The following is a 24,344-nucleotide window of genomic DNA, read 5'->3' on the forward strand; positions in this document are numbered from 1 at the left end:
AATTTATCAATTTTGCGCGCCCATTGTTAAAAATTGTGCTCTAAGTCATCATCATTGCACAAAGCACTAGGTATGTAGTACGTCTAATTTTATTATTATTGTTATTATTGTTATTATCATTATTGTTATTATTCAAAAAAATTATTATCACCGATTAGTATTATTATTATTTCAATATTTTGGCTCTCACTTATCGAAGTTTACGTACGGAGATCTCTGGACTGGTTGTACCGTATCATGATCCATGTGGTCGCCACAGCTGTCACGTATTATTATGTCCATCGGGGTTGTCACGGATTTTGCACCTTTGTTCAACGAGATTTAACTACGTTCGTCTGATACTTGGTCCGTTTCTAATGGTCAAAGAGACTCCTTGGATTCGAAATTATGGATATAAAATACCAGATGTATGACCGGATATGGGGTCTATGTGTCCGAACAAATCACAGCCTGCAAGTCTGCCGGGGTCTCTGTTTACATGAGATCCGGTCACGGACCGTACGGATTTGGTCACGGAGCTTTCAACTTTATATCTTAGCGTAGAAGCGAAAATCTTTGACACGGCTGGAAAGTTCATCTTAATTCAGAAAAATGGCCAAGTTGGACAGGGTTTGGAGAGTCATGCCCTATACGAAATAGCGTAATATGAAGTCGGGAAATTTCACGGATTCTGTTTCTTTTTAGCAGTATTGCCGACCATTTCACCTTGCGAACATAGTCCATAGTGACAAGTTCAAAAATTTTGATTCTAATTTTGTAATTTTAGATGTATTGTTCTGCCTTTTATTTTGAGTTTGAATAATCTCAAACTACACAAAACATAAGCAGTGAAAAACACTTTTATACAAGAAAAAATTATACCTCTATCTACTTTTAATATATCCCGGGCTAGCGTTAACCGGCTTCCGAACAACGCGGCCCAGGGGCACGTTTCTCCAAGGTCCCGAAAAGTTTGCGCACCCCGGATAGCCATAGCAGAATTTCAAAGCTTATGCTTACAGGGCTGTTTATTTACATATTCTTAAAATGACCAGAAATTCCCTTCATACAAGACGTTTCAGGCGTATACACCTTTCTGTTTTTAGATGCAGATTAACTAAAAATGGCTTTGCGGGGTCCGAAAAGTTTCCGGGGCTTTCGAGAAACAGACCCCAGGTTATTGCTCGCGGACACACTACCCTATCAAGATCACGAGATATTCACGCAAATTGGGGAAATGAAACGCACGGGAACTATTTCATGATCAGTCCGAGTAAACTCGTGTATGTCATATTTCGAACAACATCAGCATAAATCCCTTTACGCCTTTTCTTTTCACCCGAAGTAGAGAGGGGATTTACTACACGAAACCTTATTACACAGTTTTCTGTTGCGTTACATTTCCTTCTTTCAGCTATGTAACGCACCCGTTGAGCTTGGCTCGTGGCGTGACTAATGCAACAAACATGGCCAGCCCTTCTCCAATCGACAGCTTCTTCGCAACTTTTACGGGGCTGAAATCAATCTTATACCGAAATACATCGCTCCTGGCCATAATAATGTTTCCTCTTACATATCAAATGGTAATTGTCGGATTTCTCCTCGAAGAAGAAGCGAATGGTGTTTGTAACAAGACTGGTGAGTTTAAAAAACGATCCTTTTAACTTCTAACGAGCACGTTTGACTTCTTGATCAGTTTTCGTTTGGAATCATTCTCGTATGTCGTTGATAAACAAAAGGGGATAACATGATATTCATAGCTTTACTGTGGATAATCTGGTACCAAAATCTAGCATAAAGTTAGGTATTTGATTATTTTGATTTTGATATGTAAAAGGAATGCGTTTGATGGCGTGTTTCACATCACGTTTTGAATACTCGATGCGTGATCCATTTTCTCAAGGTTCGTACGCTAAAAATATAGTTAAACAGTTTGAATCGAATTGATTCTAACATTCTCTAACATTTACTTCTAATATTTGTTTTCTTGTTTTCGTGCTTATTTCTTGTGTAGTCAACTGTATTATAACCTTCGACTCTGGAGATCTGACGACTAATATCAGTGCCAGACGAGTTTCAAGCGACGGCAAGGTAAGCCTTTATAGCGTAATAAAATGTAAAATAAAGGATCATCGTTTCGAAAAAATTTTTGTGTTTCCCAATATCGATCTTTTCTTTCAAATCAAACTCGTTTTGCTGATCGAATCTTTCGCTTTGTTTTCGGTTGTGAGCATAATTAAATATGTTCACTTTGCTGTCTTTCAATAGGCTTTGTTTTAATTGTTTACAATCTACCCGCCTCGGATCTTTGGCGCTACCAGTTTAATTCTGTGCCGTTTCTGTTTCAATATGACAGGAAAAGTATTTCTGAATCTAAATTTCCAAGATAAATGTGGTTTTCAAGTGGTGAGAGTTGTATTTAATTCCAAGGTGATCAGTTCAGCAATGGTTATTGCGTCGACTTCTCTACTTCCGGTAACACTGTTAGTCTCCAAATCTGTTGCCCTGATCAAACAAATATAAGGTTAACTCGCACAATGTGAGATTATTTTCGGTTAACCTACAGTACAGTAAATTTATTGCTTTCAGTGATGACGCCCACCATCTGATCCCCCACAGAAATGCAAATACAGTACTGGGTTAAGTAGAATTGAAAATGCTGGACTGGACTAGACTAGACTACACGGACGGATACTCGGACTGGTGAAATAAGTAATCGGTTCTGTCGAAGGCTGCATTTGTCTAGGAAGAAAAGTAATACATCAAAAACGTAAAATTCGTTTAATATATATATATATAGATAGATAGATAGATAGATAGATAGATAGATAGATAGATAGATAGATAGATAGATAGATAGATAGATAGATAGATAGATAGATAGATAGATAGATAGATAGATAGATAGATAGATAGATAGATAGATAGATAGATAGATAGATAGATAGATAGATAGATAGATAGATAGATAGATAGATAGATAGATAGATAGATAGATAGATAGATAGATAGATAGATAGATAGATAGATAGATAGATAGATAGATAGATAGATAGATAGATAGATAGATAGATAGATAGATAGATAGATAGATAGATAGATAGATAGATAGATAGATAGATAGATAGATAGATAGATAGATAGATAGATAGATAGATAGATAGATAGATAGATAGATAGATAGATAGATAGATAGATAGATAGATAGATAGATAGATAGATAGATAGATAGATAGATAGATAGATAGATAGATAGATAGATAGATAGATAGATAGATAGATAGATAGATAGATAGATAGATAGATAGATAGATAGATAGATAGATAGATAGATAGATAGATAGATAGATAGATAGATAGATAGATAGATAGATAGATAGATAGATAGATAGATAGATAGATAGATAGATAGATAGATAGATAGATAGATAGATAGATAGATAGATAGATAGATAGATAGATAGATAGATAGATAGATAGATAGATAGATAGATAGATAGATAGATAGATAGATAGATAGATAGATAGATAGATAGATAGATAGATAGATAGATAGATAGATAGATAGATAGATAGATAGATAGATAGATAGATAGATAGATAGATAGATAGATAGATAGATAGATAGATAGATAGATAGATAGATAGATAGATAGATAGATAGATAGATAGATAGATAGATAGATAGATAGATAGATAGATAGATAGATAGATAGATAGATAGATAGATAGATAGATAGATAGATAGATAGATAGATAGATAGATAGATAGATAGATAGATAGATAGATAGATAGATAGATAGATAGATAGATAGATAGATAGATAGATAGATAGATAGATAGATAGATAGATAGATAGATAGATAGATAGATAGATAGATAGATAGATAGATAGATAGATAGATAGATAGATAGATAGATAGATAGATAGATAGATAGATAGATAGATAGATAGATAGATAGATAGATAGATAGATAGATAGATAGATAGATAGATAGATAGATAGATAGATAGATATAGGGAAAAAATGTCAGACTAACTTAACAATTCTATTCATTAAATAAATACAAAGCTATAGACTTAATCAAAGTACGACAAGTTTTCCTTCCTCTTTATAATGCGTTAAGATATTTTCCACCCAACCTACCAAAAAGGCGAAATGATTACCCCGTTTACTGCAGTTTTAGTCAAGATAGCATCAAAATTACTAGAGTAATAGAAACTGACCTGGGGGTTTCTCTGAAGTGTTTTTCAATGTCTGGTGGATATTTTGTGCCTTTCACAAACGTTAATTTCAGACGAAAAATCTCCGAAGATAACAGGATACCTCAATGGAAAAGACGAACGCATTGCGGTTGAAAATTTTAATAAATGAATTTATGTCTTTCAGTTTTAAGGCATGCCACGGCTATACAGGAAAATGTATTGGTGAACAAAGACAATGGAGTGTTTATGTCTCGTTTTCGTTTCTTTGAACACAACAATTTTCTGCAACGAAAACATTGTAACACGAATAGCAAACAGACTAGATAGCTCATTTACCACACATCGATCAACAAGCGCTTATGGACTTGTTTCTTACCTATTTATCAAGTTGATATAGTCAGATTAAGCCCCGCGGGGGGGGGGGGGGGTGCTCTCTTATATGTGCTATACAAGTATATGCGCCCCAAAGGGTATGGTTTTTTTGGCTGTTTTGGTCATAAACTGGGTATCGATTTTGGCCAAATTGGTCTGAAACAGGGCTTAGTGTTTGCACTCTTGTCTTGAATTCGGTGTGTTTTTTTTTTTAGAAGAAGCTACGTTTTTATCATTATCGATAAGACTATCAACAAAAGCCCTCGCAATGTTAACATCGGCCTGAACTAGGGAACTAGTTATGAGAAAGGTATTAAACAGGGTATCACTTGAGGGGAGAGGTCTTATATAAATAGGGCGTCAAGTGTGGGGTTAGGTCATAACTAGGATAGGGAAAATTACAGATTTTAGTCTTAAATAGGGCGGTAAGGGTTTTGATAAGCGTACAGCACAGTAAAGCCCCACTCGAGTACCCCTCCTGGGGATTAAGCGCCGTAACTGTTTGTGAACTCGCGTCCGCCGAGGCAAGTAAACAGTTTCTTTAGAAACTAACACCGTATATCACATTTGTTTCTGTTTGTAGACTGCTTCATTCAATAAAGAAGTTGCTCTTGGCTTGGTACGATACCTTTGCACGTTACTTGGGGCCTTGGTCCTTGGCCTGGTGGCAGATACCTGTGGCAGACTTAAAGCTCTGTTTGCTTCGCTTATTATTGTTTTCTTGGGAGGGCTGACAAGCGGTTTTACGTTTCAAAATTGGATGGTTTTTAACGTTCTACGAGGTTTTGTTGCCTTTGGCATAGGTATGTGACAAAATTGCTAGAAAACTACGTATTTACAGAGCCTGGGAGCTGGATGGCTCCAGGTAGCTTAGCCGTTCTCCCTGTAAAATTTTTCATAACAATGGTGATCTGTTGAGACTAAAAAGAAGCGAAATGACTCTGGAATATACATCCTCGAATATTAAATATTATGCCTATTACGAATTGAAAACCTGCAGGGCTCAAAAATATCTGATCGCAGTACCAAGAATATCTGATTACACTGAATGTTTGAACTGTTATCTAGTAACGAAAAGTAGGGTAACAGTTTTTGCTTAACTTTGTAAATATCGTATTTTCTCTGTCAAACGCGTGGTTCTGAATACTCAACGCCCGTCCTTCTAAATGGATGTTGCTAGGTAACGTGTTGGTAAGTGAGCGATGGTTGGTAGTGGCGCATTTTGAATACAAAATAAACGAAACAAAAATACAAAACTAAACAATAGGCCACATTATTCTTGCTATTGAACTGGAACTAGCTTGTAATGGAGGTTCCTGCGCGAGAATATTATTTAAAAAGAAATTAATATCCCATTCACACCAACTAAACTGGTTGAACTAAATCAGGTTTCATTTTCTATTTTGAGAAGACCACTTTTACCTTGCGAACTAACATATTTTAATCGAACAGGTTTTTACCTGGTTAAGTTGTGGGGTGTGCATGGTAGGAGCAACTAATTTGTAACCCTTTTTAGTTAAACCACTTTTAAACACGTTTAGCATGTTAGTGTGAATGGGTTATTACAAGTTCTTTTTCTTTACCTTAGGTGGTGTTGTTCCAATTATGTTTGTTCTGGCAGCTGAATATGTTAGTCCCAATCTCCGCGCGATTATGATTTTAATTCTCTGGACCTCCTCTACCCTGGCTTCGGTGACATTGGCTGGGATCGCGTATATAATCGAAAATCGTGAATCACTCATGCTGACCATGACATTTCCGTTGTTACTTGCCATTTTGTTATTGAGGTAAGTCGTCTTTCAAATGCCGAAAATTTCGAAGATTCTTCAACATCCTTCGTCTTGGGGTACGTCACGCTTTTTTTCTCGCAACGTCCGTATCAAGAGATTGCGTGACGAGCTGCTTTGTGACGGCTTTTCGCAATGGCATAGAGACTCGAACCCAGACCGTTCGATCCGTAGTCAATAGGCAAGTCCAGCCCCATCGGCTGGCTTTAAGAAATTTGCTAACTTCAATAATTTTCCCTAACTCAGAATTGTCCCGGAGTCTCCCCGCTGGGCCTTTCTTAATTCTTCTACCAAAGATGGAACGAATGAAGCTCAAGGCCTGCTGGAGCGATTAGTGAACGAAGAGCAAAGACAGTCTTCAAAGTACCAAAATTGTTTGACCATGTGGGGACATTTTCATTTCCCCGCAGAGGCGAAAACTAGAGGTAGATGCTTCACTTTTCTTCGACGCAAAAAACAGCGGAAAATAACCATTGTTTTGGGACTAGCATGGTAAGTTGGCAAGCAGACATTTGCACTATGTGCATGCATACATAAGCGTGTTAACAGCACAGTCGAGCGTACAATCTTCATGTCATTTTCATTTTGGTGTCGGAATAGGCCAATTTCAGTATATTAAAATTAAAACTTGGTCCCAAGGCTTAGCGAAATAAAACAAAAGAAATTCATTATTCATTTCTCATCCTCGATGGGATCGATCAATGACGGTGATGATTACGATGACGATGACAATGATGATAATGGCGACGATAACGAAGGTAATGTTGGGGATGGTAGTGATGAAGACGATGACGTTGATGATGAACATGATAGTGATGACGATGACGATGACGATGACGATGACGACGATGATGATGATTGATTAACATAATGATGGTGACGACTTACGACCTTTACAACTGCGATGAAACATGATGAGATGACAACGACGCTTATAACAGTGACTGTCGGTAAACTTTGTACTGCTAAGAGTTAAGTGACAACTATTGAGTGAACGATGAGAGGAATTAGCCGCTGTTGTTATCGGTTACTGCAAAAGTTTTTCATTAGTCCACTAGCGACTTCCGCAGATATGTCCGGAGATAAATTTAGTGATAAAGCGAGACAATTATGTACCACCACTCTTGTTTATCTTTAAATTAATACTTGTGTAATCTAACCCGATGCGGTGGTTTTTTTTTTTTTTTTTTTTTTTTAAAGGAGCATTGTCAAAAACGAGAATAAGGTTGTTGTGAGAACTAGTAGATCGTGATTGTGAATAAGACTTTCAAAGGGTAAATTATCTGTGGCTTCGTTGGAGAATACTGTTCAGGGGAGGCGAACATTTCTCTAAATCACGACTACTTAACAAGAACAGCAGAACGAAATTTGGAGCTGCAAGTGGATTCCTTTACTGACTCAGATTGTTGAAATATTTACAGGTTTGCTGCAGGATTGTTGTATAACGGACTAAACGCAAGTTCCATTCAGCTACTAGAGGATTTCTACGCAAATTACGCAGTGCGAGAGCTTGTTAATCTCCTGGGATTTGCTCTTTTTCTCCTCCTAGTCACGTGGTAGGTGCATAAGTCGCATTGTTGTATACTTGACATTTTCCTATAGCAGTGCGTGGTCGCCTTGGCTACATTGAGGCCACGTGACATTTGGTAAAGAAACTGCTTCTTTCCTTAAGTTTATGAGCGAGCAGCATTGATGTACCTCAAAGGGCACTGGGGTGCACTGTTATTGATTAACCAATGTTTTTTGATCAGTAAAGTACGTGTACCTCCGTTTAGTGTCTTGGTCCAAACTGCAACTCAATGAACAAATGAATGAGTGAATGGAGTATTTGAGAGGTTTTTCTCACTTTCAAACGAAAATATTTCAAATTGTGAAGGTGAATTAATCAACATGACACGAGCGTGGGACAAAGAAAAATTCTGAGTCCCCGACAGGAATCGAACCCATGACCTCCCGAACACCGGGCGGGCGCTCTATCCACTGAGCTACGAGAACTCATGGAGAGCAAGGTCATTTAACTGGGTTCATATATGACAGGTGTCCTGCATACTGCTAGGATCAACACTATCGAAGTCATCGTGAGTAGTGGTAAGTTAACAAAGATGGTGAATTTTAAGCTCGGTAATGAAATGTGAAGGTGAATTAATCAACATGACACGAGCGTGGGACCAAGAAAAATTCTGAGTCCCCGACAGGAATCGAACCCATGACCTCCCGAACACCGGGCGGGCGCTCTATGCACTGAGCTACGAGAAATCATGGATAGAGCGCCCGCCCGGTGGTCATGGGTTCGACTCCTGTCTGGGACTCAGAATTTTTCTTGGTCCCACGCTCGTGTCATGTTGATTAATTCACCTTCACATTTCATTACCGAGCTTAAAATTCACCATCTTTGTTAACTTATCAATATTTAAAATTGTTTATTAGGAATGAATAGCTTAGCTGTAGATGTTTTTATTTTTATAAAGACATTTTCTTTTCCAGGACCGGGCGCCGAGTCAGCACTGTCATCTCCATGATGTTCGCAGGCGCTTTCTGTTTGATATTCTCAGTCTCCTCTAATGGATTTATAATAGCAGGTATTTGAGGACGGTTTGCGTAAAAATAGCTGGGCGGAAGGTTAAGCTTTTACAACGGCTACTTACCGTTTTTGAAATTAAGGTGGCTGTTAGAACTCATTGGAATATCGCTTCATGCCGTATTCTTTTTTGTTAAAAATATTTGATGCCCACATTCATATCTTCCTAAGTTAATTATTCATTTGTCAGTGTCAGGCTACAATCGTTGGGTACTGATGGGTTTAATGACACAGGGAACGCGGAGGGGGAGGAGCTGGTAGGGTTACAGCCCTACCGTTTTTATTGCCGGGATTTATTTTCTAGGGTTCCAGATAGCGCGCAAATGCAAGATAAATGGCGAAACACTGACCTAAATGTTTGTTTGTACTGGCCAGATTTTTTAGTCCTACCACTTTAGAATGGTCTCCGCGGTCCCTGTAACATGTAGATAAGGTATTGTGAATCGCAAGACAAACCAGGCTCAGTATATCGAGGAGCATTATTACTAATTCAAAGTGACTTTGAATAGAAGTTTTATTATTTTTAATCTCTTTGTCTTCAGAGCGTGCTGCGGTGGTAGTAGTGATTCAATTAACTGGTCGTGTCTGCATCCAGGCTTCCCAAGCGTCACTTATTTTATATACCATTGAACTCTTTCCAACGATTGTCAGGTAAAATATTTATAATTCATTGGATTATATTGTTATCTTATATTTGTCCGCGGACATAATCTGTCTCGAAGCTAGCTGTTTTCCTCAAGCTTCCCTCTCGGAAAACTGTTGGCTTCTCGAAGCAGGGCCCATTTCTCGAAGGTCCCGAAATGTTTTCGCACCCGGAAAGCCGTAGCAAAATCTCAGAGCTGTTTTATTCACATATTCTTAATATCAACAGAGGTTCAGGCGTTAACACCTCTCTGTTTTTAGATAAAGATTAACTAAAAATGGCTTTGCGGGCCCGAAAAGTTTCCGGGACTTTCGAGAAACGGGCCAGATCATGTCCCCGGACAAATATCAGACAACCTGTTGACTTAGTCTTTGTTTTTTTCCCCGTATCGTGAGGGAGTAGGGTGGCGCAGAGGTGAGAGTTCTCGCCTCCCACCAATGTGGCCCGTGTTCGAATCCTGGACCCGGCGCCATAACTTGAGTGGGTTGAGTATATTGTCGCTTCTCGTCCTTGCTCCGGGGAATTTTATCCGGGTTCTATGGTTTTTCTCCACAAAAACCAAAATTCCAATTCGATCTGGAGACAGTGGAGGAGGAGCCTGTTCGTGGGATGTGCCACTGAAAATTCCTATTAATCCAATTAATTTATCATTTATTGACTGTTTGACTGATTTGATTAATTGATGGATTGATTGATCGATCGATCGATTGATTGACTGATTGATAGAAGCGTCGTCATCAAGGTTTTCAATTTCCGGGACCTTGACAGACGAATAACCGATTAACTGCTAAATACCAAGGTGGTCTGTATAATTACAGGGTGAATATTAATTAAATAAAAAGATAATTTGAAGCGGACTTTACCCTTCTCATCGTAACGACGGTGAGCCAAAAACTGGACATACTATCAAAACAGTTTATCGAACAAGACTGAAAACGTTCTTTTATTTCTTTGACACAGGTGCTCCGCCTTTGGACTGATTATTAGTATAGGGTATTTAGGAGAGGCATTGTCACCGCTCGTCATGATGCTTCAAAATATTACGCATCCTGTAGTACCGCTAGGCGTGATGGGATGCTTCTGCTTGACAACAGGCCTGTTATGTCATTGTCTTCTTCCTAAAACCAAAGGCACGACCGCAGAAACTTTTGATGATGATTCCGTAATGTCGCGTTTCCAGGCCGCTTTGTGGAGTCCAAGAGTCTTTCGAAAACAAACGAAAACTGATGATGACGAAAGCGGAATAAACAATATTGCAATGGCAGAAAACATTAACGATGTTGAGTGCAGCGACGAATACGAGGTACATGTTTTACGAGTCAAAATTTAACTATGTAGGTATGCAAGCAAGCAACCAAGCTGACAGACAGAAAGAGAGACAGACAGACGGACATTCAAACAGACGTCAAACAGACAGCAGATTAGAAGGATAGACATAAGGATGGACCGACAGACAAAAAGACATCGAGGGGAAGGGACGGACGGACAGGTTGACAGTCAGACAGACAGAGCTAAACAAGCGGACGGACGAAGAGACCATCAAGCACACATATTTGAGTTCCTAACCACGTCTTTACACAGATCATAATCAGATTTAGCTACAAATTTTCTCAACCTAACTAATTGAATTTGTGTTGTCTTTCCTCTCAGGAACTTCGGAAAAGTTGGGAAGTTTCGTTTGATCGCGTTTCTCTCGCGTCCCCATGGGAGGTAAGGAAAGAAAGTTGTAACATCATTCCGTTATTTTATATTTTCCTTCCCTGAATGCCTTACCAAGCAAACACAAGAGCTTTAATCGCTTAACTGTCACTAGACTCAAGCTTTGTATGCGCACAATATATTTTTGAATTCTCTAGCCTGGAGGGTCCGTTTGGGCAGTCGGTTGGCCAGCAACTCAGTGGCATTAGTTCTGCGACCCCGCGCCATGCAAGATACCAGACAATTATAAGCTTTGAAAAGCGATGTCCCGCTGGCTTTTTCCACCCTGTGTTTTCTGTCACATTGGCCAGAGCTTCCATGCTGTGGTTTGCCCCAGTAATATACCGCGTTTACCACAACTTCCATTTAATTCCCGCCTTTGGTGTCTAGCGCCTCTCTAAACTTCCAATTTTTTCCCTCGTTAAAATTGATCACGTCTGTGGCAGTTTCCAGTTGTCTCCTCAGTTCTGAAAACTAGACGTCTAAGTGTTCCCATAAGGAACAACTTGGTATCGTTACTACATTTTTACTAGGCGAAAAACTCAACATGCTGTTTAAGGCCTGGGTCAGGAATGCAATTTAGAATTATGGTTGGGCAGCTATATTTCTTGCTATATTTGCTTTTTACCAGGCTGGAATTTTCCCTGATTATAAAACACGGCTTCCTGCCCTGCCTTAACATATTATTTTGATCACGTGACCTGTCTCGTGATCATTTTGATACAATTTGGTAAATCGACGAATTGGTGGCGAATTTTCATTCTATTGATCAATAACTGAGCGTTTTCGATGCGAAAAGAGGGGCGTTCATTCCAAACGTGAGAGGATGGACACAGTTGACCTGCATCTAAAACGCGTGTTTGATGGATGATAGTAATAAAACCCGCCACCAATTCCTCAAATAATAGCTATTTTCCGCTTAACATCTCGTGGCATGTCACGTGACCTGTCAGAAGCAACAATTCTACTTTAAAATATTTATGACGTTAAAACCTCACTGTGTGCTAAATTTGGTTCTATTGCCATTTATGCCTTCAGAAATGTAACTAATAAATTATTTTTACTTGTAAATGCCTTTGACCCAGGCCTTGTTAAAAACGTTTCTTTTACATTTATCGACAGATTCTCAGTTACGAAGATGCCAAACAAAGGTCAGTTAAACCGAAAAATAACATATTTCAATCCTTAAACTTTCAAGCGCTTAAAGGCACTCTGAGACGTCTTGTACCACGTGTGACGTAATCACCTTCTCCAGCGCGGTCTTGCTACTTCGTTGATAGAGTGCCTTAATCTCTTGTACGAACACGACAGGTTAAATTGGCCCAGACATACAGATTATAAACCTTGGTATATATCCTCCGAAGACGACAAATATGACCTTCCCCACCTGTGACACTTTTTCTTAAAAATGCTCGCTTTCTTGGAAGTCGGAATGGAAACTTTTCTTATGAGCAGAGAGGCTATTTGAAGGTAAAAGATAACCTGCGAGGAGGCTCACGTTGGAGCACAAGCGCGCGCGGCGTGGCCGCGAGCGCGAAAACGAGCGGCGAAGCCGCGAGACGAGAAAGTGAGCTCACTTTCTTGACGCCTCTTCACCAGACTCCTTCCCGCCGGATCGCTTTGCTCCTCGCCGCTCGCGCGCATGACTCAAAGGTGAAAGAGAACCCGGAGGACGTGAAAAATTCCAAAAAGCGTAACCTAGTCCATGTCTTTCGTTTTGTGCGCATGCCCTACCAAAAAATTGAAACGGGCTCAAAGTGGAAGGAAATGTTAGTTGCCATGTTGAAGGGAGCTTTTTGGGAGTTCAGCTTAGCGAGATAATAACCAGAAAATGCGGTACACATTGTGTCCGATAAATTTTTTGATTTTATTTTTCGAGTGGAGGTGGGGGGTGAGGTTGGAAGTGCCGGGGAGCACGGGAGATGACAGTGAGATATAGATTGCTACGTTAAGACTCCGCGAAATAAATTATATTGGACTCATTTATTACATTTCTTCTTTTAAGGTAAACGACGCTACGAAGAAATGCCAAATAATTTCCGGCACTAGGATGACATAAAATGCTCAATAATTAACACTTTTGGCGGTCTTCTTTTCTTTTTTGCATCATAATGCAATCCAACTTTGATATGAGGAAGTTACGTACAATTTTCAATTGTAGTTTCTGTCTGACATTTCCTCCCATAAAAAAGAAAAATACAAATAAATAAGAAAATCGATCGTACTTTGGACCAATTAATAAGACCACCTTTTTGCGCTTTGTTTCTTTCTTTGTTTGTTTTTTATTGTGGTCCTGTTAATTGTAAGTGGTTGCGTTAGAGAGTTTAGTAAAAAAAAGTGAATGACTGACCAAGTGATTGTAGTAACATGAGGTTCGTAGGACGAGGTTAAGCTTCGTCCGTCACAGGTAAAATCTCATCACCACTATGCCCATGGAGAAGATACATGTAAAAACAGGAGCCCATCATTCCTATGTAAAAAATATTTCAACTTGGTTAGCGGCTAGCGTTTTTCTCACAAGCGGTTTCTAACTTGGAAAATATTTATTATTTTCCAAGTTGTAGTGGTGGAACGATTTCACTCGATCAATCCTTCACTCCTTCAGGTCCCGTTAGACAATTGGAAACCCGGGGGTAAACTCCCATATGAAAAGGCAAGAGATGCTCGTCGGAAAATTTGAATTTAATTCCTAATGGAGACTAATGTGGACGTTGCTTGAACTTCATTAGACCCCTAAAAGATACCAGTTAAAACGAAATAGGTTCGAGCACTAGCCACTGTTCAAGAAAGGATCCCGCGCGCACTTGTAGACCCGACTCGCGTACTCGAGAGATCAGCGGAAATCAAGCCTGAAAACAGAAATTAAATCAGAACGTTTCTTTTATTATTATTTATTTGAGTGCACCCTAACGGATACTTTGACAGCAGAAAGTGGTGACGTTTCGTCATCAACACCCTAAGTGACACCAGAATCATTGATTTGTACCCGAGACGACGAGTACCCCCGACCTTTTCATATAGGAGTCTCTCCCCCCCCCCCCCCCCGGGTTTCGAACATCAGCCGTCTAAGGCCGTTTTACAGTCGCTTGAAGCGTGTCAAGTTAGTTAGGTAGAAGGTATAACGATTCTTCATCGTAAGGAAAATACTTATGGTTCTTCCTTGGCGATTCCATTCGGGGAAAGTCTTCCTGGTTTTTCCTTCGCAAACTTACGTGATATTGTGAGTTCGAAAGCAATCGATATAAACGAATAATAAAGGCTCCAGACGAATTTTTTACATGTAACACAAGAAACGGAAAGACAAACGCTACCTTTCGGTAAATAGTTTCCTAACAGAAAAAGAAAAAAATAATGAAGAAAAGGAAAAGTAATTCATAGTTATCAATGGGATTCGATCTCCCAATGTCTCGCATGGCGAGCCAGCGCTTATCTCTCTGCGCTACTTGTATACGAACGTAAGCTGCCAAAGGGCGAAAGTATTAATCTTTTATTTACGTACCACAGGCTCAAGTGTTTCGCTCAGTCTATAACTCACTTTAGACCAAACAAAATGATCTTGCCGTTTCTGACTACAGCACAAGGAAGACATGTACAGATGCATGTAATGTAAAACGTGTAGGCAGGCCTGAGTAACAAACAGTTTCTTAACGTTGAACGTTTTCATTTTGCAAATATCACAACACACCTCTGAATGGAAAAAAAGCTTTATGGGCTTGTTCGAAAACTAGGCTGCCCTCACATCTCGAGTAGTTCCTTAATGAGCAATGCCTCATAACACCCTTTCATAATTTATTTTCCAAGTTCAGTGGCTCACAGCCACTTTGATTTATTTTTCTTATTGTATTATTCCTCTGTTGTTTGGTAGGTCTATTTCGTATGCTGCGTATCAATCTCTCAATGAAGAATCCCACCTTCTTTCAGAAGAAGACATTGATAAGGTAAGGTAAAAGGTAAAGTCTGTATACGAGCCAAGTGGCCCATCAGGCTGGAGCTTATCCCGGTTTACGTGGCATGAAACGGCTAGGAGTATTTCTGCTCCCCACTGGATGGGATACTAGTCCATCGAGGGGGTTACCCCCAGCATTAAGTTCGCCGATACCCATTTATACACCTGGGTGGAGAAAGGCAGTGTGAGAGTAAAGTGTCTTGCCCAAGAACAGAACGCAATGTCCCCGGTCAGGGCTCGAACCCGGACCGCTCGATCCGGAGACGACCGCCCCTCCCATCGATGAAGTAGCAGGCTGAATTTATTTCTCATCGTTGAATATATTAAGAAATGTCTTTTCTTTTCCACCGGAAGGCACTGAAACCATTTTAGCCCCGACACAGCTCAAGAAAATTCCTTTGCTCCTCTCTAAGTTTAATGTGTTTGTTGTGCTTTTAATTGGATTGTATTGGGTCTCTAATCACCGTGTTACTTGCCAAGAAACTTGTTCACAGATTACGTACTCAAATACTCGAGGAGCAAGGATGACGTAGTGGTGAGAGCGCTGGCCTCCCACCAATGTGGCCCGAGTTCGATTCCGGCCCGGGCCATATGTGGGTTGAGTTTGTTGTTTGCTATCGTATTTGCTTCGAGGGTTTTTCTCCGGGTTCTCTGGTTTTCCTCCCTTCACAAACTCGGCCCAACATCTCCAAATGCCAATTCGACCAGGCTGATGTGGCGTCGTCTCTAAATATTTCAATTTATTTATATCTCACCCGGTTTTATTTTACTGTTTGATTTTTCAGCTATCCGATCATGTCCCATCATGCACCTGGGTATTAGCCTATAGTACATTTCAACATGGTATGAGTCTCAAGACACTCTATTATCGGCTCCGAGAAGTCGACACTCCGGTTCTGTTGGTAGTGAAGGATGACAAGGGATTCGTGAGTATCAGTGAAAGGCCATTACACCCTGCGATAGTCAATGAATCCACTGATATGTAATGTGGAGTTAGTAATTTACAAAACATTCCTCTGTCAGAAAAATCGTGAAAATATAGTCTAGGCCAAAAGGATTCCTGGCAAAAATTAACCAGTAAAATGCAAATGAGTTTCGGGAAAGTTAAAAAATTTGGAATTGTTGGAAGGATTGGCCTGCTGAATATGTTATTGAACTAGCGCGAAGTCCGTATTGGGTTTCGTGAAAATTTAACTCAAATTGCCCGAAGATTTGAAGGAAAAAAGATTTCTTCTTAACAACAAACCCTTTTTTGTGCAGTGTTTTAAAAAGGCAATTCAACGAAACGGTTTCGTCCGCCGTCTATCCTGGTGTTCTGTATTGTAAAATTTGGACCCTAACCAGTTAAAACTTTCCCATTTTTCTCGGACCAAACTTTCTCCTTGGTGCATTTCTATCTTAAACTATTATTTTCATGTTTCCTCCCATTTAAAGGTAGTTCTTTTTATGTGGCCAAAATAACTGAAAATACCCTGACTGAGCTCCTGTAACAACTTATTTTTTGCAGGTATTTGGTGTGTTCGCTCCAATGGCACCGAGGATGGACTCTAATTTCCTTGGCGCTGGAAAGTCATTCTTCTTCGCTTGTAGACCGAAATACAAGGTATATTAAAAATTATTCCCTTTTTCGACCGTGCAGTGCGACAAAATTCAGTGAAGTTGATTTAGCGTCTTGGTTTGCCGTACTTAGATCTATCCATGCAGTGGAAAAAATGCCTACTACATGACAGGAGATACGTCAGGCCTAGCGTTCGGATGTAGCGAGTAAGTACTTATATAGACTAAAGATGACTTTTCTAGCCTGTTCCAGGCTCTCGCTCAATGATGACGATCGAAAAAAGCGGGCAACCGACGAGCGGGGACTGGTAGAGAATTCCCCTTTTCTCTACCAGATCTAGACCCCGCTAGTCGCCCGTCCGCTTTTTCGATCGTCCTCATTGACCGAGAGCTTGGAACAGGCTATGACTTTTCTAACTTGGAAATACATGTGTCATTATTTTGGTACATCTACTGCCCGTGAAAACCCAGGGAGTACTGCCCCTATAAGTGTATGTATTAAACAGGACTTAATGCTTAACCTAATGGATGAAACAAATTAGGACCACCATAATTGGACGAGGCCGTAGACCGAGTCCAATTTGGCCAACAGAGGAATTTTTAGAATCAAATTATTTCCAAATTTGACATGGATGTAGTACTCTTATACTTAATTATTAATTATGTTTTCCTACGGTACTGTCCAAATTACGTATTACTTTGAACAATATTTTTCAAAATTAACAAATAATCGTGCGCGCGCTTGTATGGGATTTTAACGATGCACCGTTGGGCTGACGGCGAAGGCCACCATTTTCAGCTATCAAAGTATTTCTAAGGGTGCACTCAAAGAAATGATAAAAATACCGCTGTCGCTTCCGTGGTATCTTTTAGGGGTCAAATAAAGCTAGCGACGCGCCCGGATTGGTCTCATTTAGGGATACAATTCAGATTCTCCCGAACTTTTCATATGTTAGTCCCCCAGGGAAACGGCTGTCTACCTCTACGTTTGAGGATATCTAAGCGTACAAAATCAACCTACCCGAGTGTAGTGAGTCCACTTTCATTAATTAGATGAAATAAGTTTGATTTGGTATTTTCACATTCTGAGGAGGACATACAGATTGTTCAGTTTTTCATGTTAACAATTTACAGGGGGACATTTGGACTTTGGTTGGACAATGACCTTTATCGCGGCAGGAGCACTGCGTGTGAGACTTACAACAGCGAGATGCTCTCGTCCTCAGAGGACTTCTTTTGTGTCGGTGTGGAAGTGTGGACGTTTGCTTAGGTGTTACGTGACAGACTTATGTCACGTCACAGTCACAGATGTGCCTGTCACAATGCCGGTATCTGTGAAGATTGAACGATTAGATTGTAAAATAAGATATTTCAGAAATTTTCTCTATCGTTGGAATAATAATTGTAAATAACAGAATTTTTTTTTTTACCTTATTGGACATAGGAAATTATCGATTGATTAATTTACGAAATTAGTAAATGAATAATTTTAACATACCAATACAAAGTTTAAAATACATAAGTTTTACTAATTAATTCATACATGTAACATATTTATTATACCAAGAAATTGTAAATAACTGAACAGCAGCTGGAAGAAGATATCTATTATAGAAGCTATTAAATTATAGTGTGTAGAGATGATAAAAGAGGAACTAATATTTTGATATGGCAGACAAAAGAGGTGCTGGATTATACACTGAATAGAGACAAAGTACTCTCTTATCATTGTTTCCTTGATTTCTAATGAACTGAAGAGAAAATTAAATGAAGCAAGCGTCTACAAATGCCCAAGAGAAGATAAAGAGTCAGAGACTTAACTCTCATACAGGCATTCCTTCTCAAGTTATTTTTAGATATGGTGTTCAGTTCTATCGCTGATAATGTTACCACGCGCGTTGCGTGGTTGAAGATGCGTGTAAATCCGTTTGAGCCGTCCACGTAAGAGGCGGATCATTATATTTTGAGGAGGTGGGATGGGCCATTTTCTGGGACATGAAATTTTTGACTCAACTTTAGGTTCTGCAGGATTTGCTTTGGTGGGCGATAGCTTGTGCATTAATGATAGTAAATAGCACTTGCTCGATTTTTTTTTCCCATGGCTGCCCTTGCACGATTTTTTGTTAACAGGTTTTGCTGTGCAGGAATTAATTTTTTGGAAATTGCCCACCCCCGCCCCTTCAAACAAACAATGGTCCGTCCCTAAGTAAAACTCGTGTCATAGCGTTGGTTATTTTTTGACCCTGCCTTAAGAGGGATTCTCTTGGAAAGAAGGTCTTTGTAGGGGATTATCTCTCTCACCCATTATCTCCTCTTGCTATTAAACAATTAGCTTATGAGCTGGAGATTTCTATCGCGTGATAGTTGACGAGGGCGCAGCCCGAGTCAACCATTACGCTCAGAAATTGAGAGCGAATAATCTAATTGGATAATCTAATTGAATAATCTAATTGAATAATCGAATAATCTAATAATCTAAATCTAAATCTACTAGTCGTTCAAAACTTTATCTAAATCCTCTTCGCAGACACTTCGAAAACACCAAGAAGCGGCCGTCTTTTTGTTAACAAGGGTACACTGCTACGCTACTCACTATCTACAACAGAACAGATAGTGAGTAGCGTAGCCAATCAGAGAATTAACGTGATTCGTGATAGAACGCTAGTAGATTTATACTTAAACTTAATATATCATATTGTGCAATACAGAGTGTTTGCAATAGACAATAAACATAGTTCTTGATTCTCTGCTTGATTTCGATCGGGGCTCCAGAATGTTCGGGCGCCTATTTGATAACAAAACCTTGCATTATTTTGCTTGTTTGTCTTAAATTGCTTTTTGCTGTATTATCTTGGTATGGTTGTTGTTTTTGGGGTGGGGGAGGAGGGAGGGTGTCGTCTTTAATTTCTGTACTTGTTGTCTGCTTGTCGCCTCACTTGATCATCAGAAAGTTTGTTTGTTTGCTTGTTAAGTTGTGTCTTCGTTCGTCAGTTTTAGAAATGAGTCGGCCAGAGACTCCTCTCCAATTTTTAATAGAATGTACAATTCCGCAAACATTGAACACGAACCTACGTTGTTAGTTACCAGCATTGCGCTGTTCGTAGTTTTCTTGTACGCAATTAAACAACTTAGATCTTAAAAACAAAATACGTTGAAAGAAGAAGGTAAATTCACTAGATAAAACTAGTGTCTTGAAATAACTTGAGAATGGAGATGGTGCATAAAGCGATTGACAAAGAGTATTTCCTTGTGCCGTTTTAGTCTCTACTTCTGATAACAACTACTTTTTTATTTAAATATCTTGATAGTGGATTTGAGGTTTCTTTAACTTTTACCGCAATTGCGTCAAACCATCAACGTCTGCTCTGCGAGCGGAACAAATGAACTGAACGCGCAGTATATGTCAAAATTTATTGACCAAGGCATGTTAAGTCAACATGGCTGGATACTGGCAAACTCTTTTGGCGTGTTTATGAATCAAGACGCAGGCCAAGATCTAGCCATCATGATCAACAAGCTAGGTCAATTAAGGATTTATCATATGGCATACATGCAGGATGCCATTTTCTTAATGCTGGAAGAAACAAGTAATTCCCATCCTTCCCGCTCGGGTAGCCAATCACAGAGCACGATTTGATTCCTCTTATCCGTTGGCAGAGTCAGTCATATGATAAGATTTTTTAATCGAGTGGCTGGCTCCCATTTTTATCCTTTTATCCTTTTATCCACTTTCAACCTTGTTCAAACGGTGGATATCACTGGATAGCATAGTAAGTTTTGCTATACAGTAAATCCTCGAATTAGCGCCCCCTCACCCCCCCCCCCCCCCCGCTCGAATAAGCGCCCCCTTCGAATAAGCGCCCCTCCTGTCGGCCAAAATTCAAAAATAAGTGTCCCCCTCGAATAAACGCCCCCTCTCTTCCCCCCATGTTGTAGACGAGTAATGAGACAACAAAGTATGTATAGTTTTCGTCGTGTAGTATTAGATTTGAACAATATTTCAGTTTGTGAACACGTTAATCTTGAAAAAAATTACGTGCTAACGGTGCGGCGATTTAAACTTTATCGTCAGCTTTTTATGTCGATAAACAGCTTATGCTGTTGTTTACGCGCAGATGAGGTATTAAAAAAATTATCATGTCAGGCCACCATTTGGCAAAATAAAATAAGCGCCCCCACTCGATTAGGCGCCACGCCTCGAATAAGCGCCCCCCGTCTTCTCCTAAATTTGAAATAAGCGCCCCTACTGTATACTGACTTATCCAGCGGACAGTGTTAACTGACAGTCCTTTGAACAGCTGCTGACCGCTCGCGCGCTCTGGCCATCTTTTAGTAGGCTTTTTGTCGGTTAGAAACTGATATGAAATGAGAATCTTATTGACCTCGTTTGTTTGCTCGTTATTGGAACTCGACTTTGTTTGGGTTCAATAATGACTAAAAATCAACGGAACAAATCTTAGTCGATATTTCCATATTTACAACTAAACTTCGGAATAAGTTCAATTGAAACTATCTCTTTCACGTTTAATTCTACAGAGACATTAACAGATGTTTGAAACGATATATCTTCCTTTATTTAACGTTCCCAGGTTACATATTATTTTCCTTATGTATAATTTGCCTTATAATATACAACAAATATAAACTACACTCTTAGATAAATTATACAGATGAATTTCTCCCAGCAGATGACTCAGATTGATTTTTCCCATTTCGTATTATGTTCATTATATAACAAACAATGTCAACAACAATAAAAGCCACATGATAAGATTAAAGATAACTTTAAAAGAAGGCTTGACTGCATATTAATTTGAAAAAAAATGACGTAAAGTGTGTCTGGGAAGACAATTTTTAGATATGCGAGAGACTACATTTGAACAACTTGACAACACATTTATCGTCGACGTGGATAAAAATAATTTGTTGTATCAACTGCCTTCGAGCAAACAATGTCGCGAAAAATATGTTTTGAGCTAAAAACTGCCATCAACAGAGGCATATTAATCCCCAGCTAAATTATTTATAACAATTTGGTAAGTTCAAGAAGGTTTTACGTATTTGCGGTCAGTGAGTCTGTAGTTGTAAAAATAGTTTGTTTTGATCTGAAAATGTTTCTGAATTCCACAAAAAAAAAAAATCAATTTTGGTTATAATATCTTTTTTTCCACCCCAAAGAACCGCGAGATCTTGCGGCGACTTTAAAAAAAAATTAAGTGCAAGTCAAACAGATGCAAAATAAAATTTCATCAATTATGAAATGAGCTTGTTCGAAAAATTTGAAGTAAAGAGGAGATTAGGATAAATATTTGGATGGCTGTGTGTCCTCAAAGTTCGTGTTTTTGATACTCGGCTATGAGGGCTAAAACAGAAAAATGACAGCCTATTATTGCTCCCACGAGACCGAACAATGCGACCCCACTATCGATGACAAAATCATACCATTGCAACCTATCGTAACAGATCTTCATGTGAAAAATAGCCGGAAAAATAAAGGCCAAACACATCCCCGTAAAACTGCCGACTAGAGCCATGTACAACCCAAAATGAGGAACTAAAACTCCAATGAATAAAGTGAACGAAACTATACACAAGCGCGCGGCGAGCGCTTGGGCGTATGAAATTTTGTCTTTGGTTGCACTTGGATTGTCTACCTTGCAGCAAGGAAAATCGATGTTTTCTAGAATATCGAACACGGTGTACACTGGTATAGTGTATGATGTAGCGGCTAGCAGTAAGACTAGGAGGTTGACACACATGTGGAGGCCCCCGTCCGGTAGATTATTAGTAATGACCTGATCTGTGTCTTCGGTGAAGGTGAGGTACCCAATGAGGCCAAAGGCGACTTTGACAAAGGTGACTGCCATGTAAGTGACACTCATGACATTACCGAACTTTTGGGGTTCCTTCATGCTGCCTTCGATCGCCGGCATGTAAGGCTGTGAAGAGTAGCTGACCACGATGATTCCGACAGCTGCTCCGAAACTCTTCAGTTTGAAGTCCGGCATGGATGCGAAATTCCAGCGCTCGTGATGAAACACGCCGTACATGGTCACGGTCAGGTAAATGATTTCGCCAATCATCACTGTGAGAAAACTCACCCATGACACTTCACTGAGAGATTTCAGAAAGATATTTGGCAGGAGCAACATGGCTCCTAGCGCCGTCCAATGGCTTTGATAAAGCGAAACGAATGGGAAGGTGGAAGCGAGAATGGAGCCACACAGGATCAACAGAAGAGTGCAGTACGAGAGCTGCTCGAAAATCTGCGCCGCGTTCACCAGGTGTCGACCGATCTTCGGCGAGAATGCCTCTCCAATTTCCACGTAACTATTTCGGACTCGGAAAGCGGTTTGTTCCGGCGAGTACTCGTACAGGCACTGCACAAGAATCTTGTTGGTGAAATTGGAGATGAAAGCCAAAGCAACAATACTGAAGAGGGTTGCATATCCTCCGCTCTTCACAACATATGGCATGGCCAAAATGGCTACCCCTTGGTTAGCGTTGAATATGTTCCAAAAAGTTTGTAAGTTAGTTGTCTTGTTTTTGTCATCCTCTATCGACGAGATGGCATGATTATTTTCTTTATCTCGCTCTTCTTCCTCTTGGTCACTTTCGTCATCTGAGACATTTCGGAGAAATTTGTAAGCGCCGTAAATGTGCTGTTGCAAAATCGACTTCATAGCTGTTGTCTCTGAGATTCTTGGCTTTAGGCGGGCTTACCCTCACTTACGCTTTAATCCGTCCTTTGCCAGCATGGTGGATGAAAAACTCTTTGCCGGTAACTGCTGTTTTGTCTCCCGTCGCCTTGGAAGCCCACGCAACTCCCCTATGAATAAATCTAATAATCTAGAAAAGGGTTATTTAAAAGTTCTTGTCCATTGTATCAACAATTCTTCAGAAGAGAGATCGCATGAAGATTCTACCGTTTGACAACTTCCAAAAAAGTCTCTGAGGACAAATTTAAAAACCTTTACGCAAACTAATGGAAAAAGTGATTGTAGAATTTACTTCCCGAAATCACAGAAGCTAGTATTTATCATTCAAACATTAAATATTTTTCCAAGCTTTTTTACGCATACATTAACCAGGTTGACCCCACAGGTGCAAGAAATATCCAAATCTTTGCAATTGTTTAAAACCAATTTCCTTGCCTCAAACGACTATGGCGGTAAAGCAATTATTTATTCATAACTTCCTCCTAAAGAGCATTATTCATGAAACAAATCAAAGCTAATCTTTTTGTTAAATTTGGCTGTTAAGAGCTTTTATTGTTGAAAGATTGATTCTGTGGAAAATTCGCGAAAAATCTTTCAATCGACTTCTTTCTGCGACTTGCCTTGGGATATAATTAAGGGTTATAATGATTTTACGGTTTTGAATTCACGTAGTGATTCGAGATAAGACTGGTAAATATTTTCAAATTGTGTTTTTAGCAGGGAAGTATGTTTTTCATTCCAATCAAACCAGAATTGAGAAAAACTGTGATAGTAGGAATTTTGGGTACACCTTCTAATGTTTCGGAGTCAGGCAAAAATTAAAAGATAAAAATAATCCAGTTAATCCATCAAGTGCC

At 39.5% G+C, this 24,344-nt stretch overlaps 2 protein-coding genes across 3 annotated transcripts in view; one reads left to right on the top strand and one right to left on the bottom strand.

The window, feature by feature from the left end:
* LOC110057464 (organic cation transporter protein-like) overlaps positions 1 to 19,510 on the top strand; it is a 19,523-nt gene extending 13 nt beyond the window's left edge. The window contains exons 1-17 of one of the 2 annotated variants that reach the window (XM_020764050.2): positions 1 to 70; positions 1,394 to 1,617; positions 1,994 to 2,070; positions 5,143 to 5,362; positions 6,148 to 6,346; positions 6,593 to 6,838; positions 7,768 to 7,902; positions 8,831 to 8,925; positions 9,467 to 9,575; positions 10,528 to 10,870; positions 11,218 to 11,277; positions 12,388 to 12,416; positions 15,131 to 15,203; positions 15,997 to 16,137; positions 16,719 to 16,814; positions 16,902 to 16,975; positions 17,903 to 19,510. The exon at positions 1 to 70 is cut by the window's left edge and continues 13 nt beyond it. In XM_020764050.2, coding sequence (XP_020619709.2) covers positions 1,446 to 1,617; positions 1,994 to 2,070; positions 5,143 to 5,362; positions 6,148 to 6,346; positions 6,593 to 6,838; positions 7,768 to 7,902; positions 8,831 to 8,925; positions 9,467 to 9,575; positions 10,528 to 10,870; positions 11,218 to 11,277; positions 12,388 to 12,416; positions 15,131 to 15,203; positions 15,997 to 16,137; positions 16,719 to 16,814; positions 16,902 to 16,975; positions 17,903 to 18,038 — 2,205 coding nt within the window. In that variant the 5' untranslated portion in view covers positions 1 to 70; positions 1,394 to 1,445 and the 3' untranslated portion in view covers positions 18,039 to 19,510. Of the gene's footprint in view, positions 71 to 95; positions 1,618 to 1,993; positions 2,071 to 5,142; positions 5,363 to 6,147; positions 6,347 to 6,592; positions 6,839 to 7,767; positions 7,903 to 8,830; positions 8,926 to 9,466; positions 9,576 to 10,527; positions 10,871 to 11,217; positions 11,278 to 12,387; positions 12,417 to 15,130; positions 15,204 to 15,996; positions 16,138 to 16,718; positions 16,815 to 16,901; positions 16,976 to 17,902 lie in introns of those variants that run through there. The other variant, XM_089297994.1, reaches the window with a different exon arrangement.
* Positions 19,511 to 21,319: 1,809 nt separating this feature from the next.
* On the bottom strand, positions 21,320 to 23,979 carry LOC110057481 (vesicular inhibitory amino acid transporter-like). The gene has a single exon (XM_020764073.2). It carries the CDS (start codon positions 23,449 to 23,451, stop codon positions 22,096 to 22,098), a length of 1,356 nt encoding a protein of 451 aa, XP_020619732.1. The 5' UTR covers positions 23,452 to 23,979; the 3' UTR covers positions 21,320 to 22,095.
* Positions 23,980 to 24,344: the final 365 nt, after the last annotated feature.

This window comes from Orbicella faveolata, unplaced genomic scaffold (assembly GCF_042242905.1).
Source record: "Orbicella faveolata isolate gen_17 unplaced genomic scaffold, um_ofav_v1 contig_3, whole genome shotgun sequence".
Classification (NCBI taxonomy): Eukaryota; Metazoa; Cnidaria; class Anthozoa; order Scleractinia; family Merulinidae; genus Orbicella; species Orbicella faveolata.